Consider the following 5344-nt stretch of genomic DNA (forward strand, 5'->3'; position numbering starts at 1 on the left):
ACTGGACGAATAAGAAACCAACTTCAGCCTCGTACTCTCTGGTGGGGTTCCAGGAGAATGGAGACTACCTAGGGGCGGCGCCTCGACGGGATTAAACATATTATTATTATTTGTCTTCACGTAGGCGCCATTTTGGGTGCGCTCAAGTCGTAGAGTTCTAGACAATGTTGTATCCTCAAAAATGGCGTCCGCAGTGGCTGAAACATCCCGGAAACGGACACTGTCTCTCTTGTAAACAGTTAGGCCTCCGTCTCGTGATGTCCTGACGTCACTTCATATGACTTCTGTGTGAGAGCTTCCTCGTACCGGACTGTGCTCTCTTTATACTGCCGAGTCCCGTCAGTGCTCTTTGCTGCAGAGTGGAGCTCCCGGGGAACCCACAAGGCGGACGAGTGTGCAGACGCAATGACAAGCAGCAGGATGAGGACGCTCGGGGAGGCCGCGCTGGGGATCGCGCTGCTGTTCGGTAAGTGCCCTGCCTCTCCCTTCATTACTATCCTGCACACTGTGAGCGCAGAACCGACCTGTCTGCACAGCGTTCTAGTGGTCATGACGGAAGAGGATATTTAGTCCCCTCACCAAACCTATGTTCTTCGCTGCCTGACAGGAGTAGGCGCACACCAGCTATGTCATGTGACAAGGGGTTACTGGAAGCTACTAATGGCCGCAAATGGGACCAAACCTGACACTGGAGCATCGAACATCACTGTCTGCAGCTGCCGCTAGAGGGAGCCCGGCATACGGTGGCCTCAGAAGACATCATGTAGTAGCTCCCTCTAGTGGCAGCTGCAGATGCTCTCTTGAAGGGTTCCATGTAACCGGGATGTATCATTTGCTGCTTGGACCTCTGTGACCCAGCTGTTCTCTGGTGGTCTGGCTCCTGTATCCCCCAGGGATTGGCTGATATCACTGGTAAAATTGTGTGTGGACAGGAATGTAGTGTTTTATGTTCTGTCCATCCAAATGAATGGGCGGGCGTGTCCCTCAGAGATCAGTCATAGTTTTCATCTTTTGGGTGTGAATTAGGACTGATGAGACTTCTGTTCTTCAGATGGAGGATGGAGGTGGCCTGGTTTGTGAATGCTGCACCGCGCTGGAGGTGCAGGTCCATCTCAGCCCGATAGTTCCCCAGCAGTTCTCTAGTTTTAACTTGTTACTAGCACCAACATATTCCCCAGCGCTGTACAGACACTTATGTTCTATTGTCATGATGGATAATGCCATTGGGTCCACAATACAGCTCGGTGCCTGATCCGAGGCCAAAGCTAAGTGGTCCCATAAAATAGCCAGTGCTGCCTTATCACCTAAAACAGCAACCTGTGGAACTACAACTCCCAGCATGCGCACTTGCTCATCTGTTCTAGTTACTCCTCTAGAAATGAAAGGGGGATTCTGGGAGTCGTAGTTCAGAGGATCCCTGAACTGAATGCATTGCCTGTGTATCCTGCTGGGGTCGTGCAAGGTGATTTTTTAGTGGTCGGAAATTTCTTTACCTTTTTTTGTTCCCCCCCCCCTTTTTTTTTTTTTTTGTGTGTGTTGTATGATATTTGCGGAATAAAAAGAACAACATGAAGGTTGGGGCTAATGACCGTCTTTAGGGACGCTCACTACAGGAGGTCATCTTTTTGGCATATTTTGCACAGAAGTCCTATAAAACTAAATTCCCTGCCTTTTTTAGAAAAGCAAAAGTCTTAAGTAAATGTTGTTTTATCTTTTTATTTTTGGCATCCTGCTCGGGGTCTGTGCTGGCTTCTGTTCTCCGGCCCGGGGCATTGATGCATGTGCAGCTCAGCTGAGGGGAAGCTTTCCATGGCTGCTATACGGCCTCCTGGCAGCTCTTGTACATGGTGGTCTCCATATCTGCAGCTGCTTCTTGTCCTCCCTTGGTTTTCTTCCTGTCACAGGCACGACCTGTTGTGTAATATTAAGAAATGTTTTTCCTCCTTGTGTTTTATAAACCCGAAAACCGGTTTACCTGGAGGATTGGCCTCACGTGCTCAGAGAATAGCTGAGACATAACAACACCTTTGTCCGGGAACAAAGAATCGGAAGACTTGACCGGTACTGCCGCACATGACATGCACCCCCATACCGCATTTACTGGAGCCATGGAAATCGGGCGTCGTCTGTGGACACTGGCACTCCGCCATAGCAACTTCTTTATATATATATATATATACAGACGTGGACAAAATTGTTGGTACCCTTTGGTCAATGAAAGAAAAAGTCACAATGGTCACAGAAATAACTTTAATCTGACAAAAGTAATAATAAATTAAAATTCTATAAATGTTAACCAATGAAAGTCAGACATTGTTTTTCAACCATGCTTCAACAGAATTATGTAAAAAAATAAACTCATGAAACAGGCATGGACAAAAATGATGGTACCCCTAACTTAATATTTTGTTGCGCAACCTTTTGAGGCAATCACTGCAATCAAACGCTTCCTGTAACTGTCAATGAGACATCTGCACCTCTCAGCAGGTATTTTGGCCCACTCCTCATGAGCAAACTGCTCCAGTTGTGTCCGGTTTGAAGGGTGCCTTTTCCAGACTGCATGTTTCAGCTCCTTCCAAAGATGCTCAATAGGATTGAGGTCAGGGCTCATAGAAGGCCACTTTAGAATAGTCCAATTTTTTCCTCTTAGCCATTCTTGGGTGTTTTTAGCGGTGTGTTTTGGGTCATTGTCCTGTTGCAAGACCCATGACCTGCGACTGAGACCAAGCTTTCTGACACTGGCTAGTACATTTCTCTCTAGAATTCCTTGATAGTCTTGAGATTTCATTGTACCCTGCACAGATTCAAGACACCCTGTGCCAGACGCAGCAAAGCAGCCCCAGAACATAACAGAGCCTCCTCCATGTTTCACAGTAGGGACAGTGTTCTTTTCTTGATATGCTTCATTTTTTCGTCTGTGAACATACAGCTGATGTGCCTTGGCAAAAACTTCGATTTTTGTCTCATCTGTCCACAGGACATTCTCCCAGAAGCTTTGTGGCTTGTCAACATGTAGTTTGGCATATTCCAGTCTTGCTTTTTTATGATTCGTTTTCAACAATGGTGTCCTCCTTGGTCGTCTCCCATGTAGTCCACTTTGGCTCAAACAACGACGGATGGTGCGATCTGACACTGATGTTCCTTGAGCATGAAGTTCACCTTGAATCTCTTTAGAAGTCTTTCTAGGCTCTTTTGTTACCATTCGGATTATCCGTCTCTTAGATTTGTCATCAATTTTCCTCCTGCGGCCACGTCCAGGGAGGTTGGCTACAGTCCCATGGATCTTAAACTTATGAATAATATGTGCAACTGTACTCACAGGAACATCTAGTTGCTTGGAGATGGTCTTATAGCCTTTACCTTTAACATGCTTGTCTATAATTTTCTTTCTGATCTCTTGAGACAGCTCTTTCCTTTGCTTCCTCTGGTCCATGTCGAGTGTGGTACACACCATATCACCAAACAACACAGTGATTACCTGGAGCCATATATAGGCCCAATGGCTGATTACAAGGTTGTAGACACCTGTGATGCTAATTAGTGGACACACCTTGAATTAACATGTCCCTTTGGTCACATTATGTTCTGTGTTTTCTAGGGGTACCATCATTTTTGTCCATGCCTGTTTCATGAGTTTATTTTTTTACATAATTCTGTTGAAGCATGGTTGAAAAACAATGTCTGACTTTCATTGGTTAACATTTATAGAATTTTAATTTATTATTACTTTTGTCAGATTAAAGTTATTTCTGTGACCATTGTGACTTTTTCTTTCATTGACCAAAGGGTACCAACAATTTTGTCCACGTCTGTATATATATATATATATATATATATATATATATATATATATATATATATATATATATATATATATATATATATATCTATCTCTCTTCAGTGTAGATGATGAAGTCTTTGCTCCATTACATCCTTACGTCCTAATACAGGATATAGATAGGTTTGTGTTACTCTGACAATTGCTTTTCTTACTGGTTAGTTGCTGTTCAAATCTCATTTTTGCTTTTGCGTATATGTTTGAATACAGTAAAAACACATTAAAGTGTATCGCTGAGCATACCCCTAGACTTTATTTCTTTTACGCATTTATATAACGCTGCAATATTCCACAGCGCTTTACAGACATTATCATCACTAGGGTTGTTGCGATACCGATTCGATTTCGATACCATAAAAAAGTATTGTGATACTCGATACCACGCGGAAAAAAACTGTGGCACCAATGATAATTAACCTTTTAAAGGGTAACTGTCATATTTTCATTACGCTAAAAAAAAATTTTTTTTTTTATTTTTTTTTTTATGTTACTGCTGAAGCAGCATTATGCATAAAGCAATCTTTACTTACTACTGTTTTCCTCTGCCAGTTCTCTGAGGCCAAAACTGCATTCCCTCACTTCTCATACACACTTGCTGTAGCCAGCAGCTCCCTGCCAGCCAATCAGATTGGATTGCTGAGAGACACACCTCCTCACTCTGAAGCCTAATGCAGGATTGCAGGGTGAAGGACCGCCCCTCCGTCTTCCTGTCTCCTTAGCCAAAGACAGACAAGCCATAGCAACTGTCTTTTAAGGGAGCAGTGGAAAGGGGCAGAGGACATTAATGACAGCTGTTATTATAAGGTAATAAGAGATCTTTTGTCAATCATTGACAGACTCGGGTATACATGCCTAGCTCTAATAAACTAGCAAATAAAATAAAAATATGACAGTTATCCTTTAATACAGTAGGCAGGTGTTGGCAGCAGGTCAGCGGCAGTTAACCCCTCAGGTGCTGCATCTGAGGGGTTAACTGCTGCTGATCGCAGCTTCCTGTCAGAGACGGTGTGCCGGTGTAACGTTACATTGCCCTACCTCGTAACTTCCGGTCGCACCGGAAATTACGTGAGGATGCGTGCCGGAGTTGTGCCGATCTGCGCATGTGCAAAACGACGGTTTAGGGAAATCTCACCGCGGAGTTCAGCTGGACACTGCGCATGTGCCAGAGAGCCTCACCAGCCTTAGGGTAGGGAAAAATTACGGCCCAGTGCGCAAGCGTGGCTAACTACAGAACATCCATTCGATCTCCGTGCCTGCGCAGTGTGGGGGTAGGGAGATTTGATGGCCTGTTATTTATTTAACAGAAAAAATGGCCATCAGATCTCTCTACCCCCACACTGCACAGGCTCTGAGATCGAATGGATGTTCTGTAGTTAGCCGAGCTTGCGCACGGGGCCGTAATTTTTCCCTACCCTAAGGCTGGTGAGGCTCTCCGGCGTATGCACAGGGTCCCGGTGTCCAGCTGAACTCCGCTTTGAGATTCCCCTAAACTGTCGTTTTGCGCAT

General features: G+C 44.7%; 1 protein-coding gene across 1 annotated transcript in view; it reads left to right on the forward strand.

The window, feature by feature from the left end:
* The first annotated feature begins 247 nt into the window (after positions 1 to 247).
* Positions 248 to 5344, forward strand: part of LAMP1 (lysosomal associated membrane protein 1) — a 16098-nt gene continuing 11001 nt past the window's right edge. Inside the window, exon 1 of the mRNA XM_044286273.1 lies at positions 248 to 466. Within this exon, the coding sequence (XP_044142208.1) occupies positions 406 to 466 (61 nt within the window). The 5' untranslated portion in view covers positions 248 to 405. The remainder of the gene's footprint in view (positions 467 to 5344) is intronic.

Source organism: Bufo gargarizans, chromosome 3 (assembly GCF_014858855.1).
Source record: "Bufo gargarizans isolate SCDJY-AF-19 chromosome 3, ASM1485885v1, whole genome shotgun sequence".
Lineage (NCBI taxonomy): Eukaryota > Metazoa > Chordata > Amphibia > Anura > Bufonidae > Bufo > Bufo gargarizans.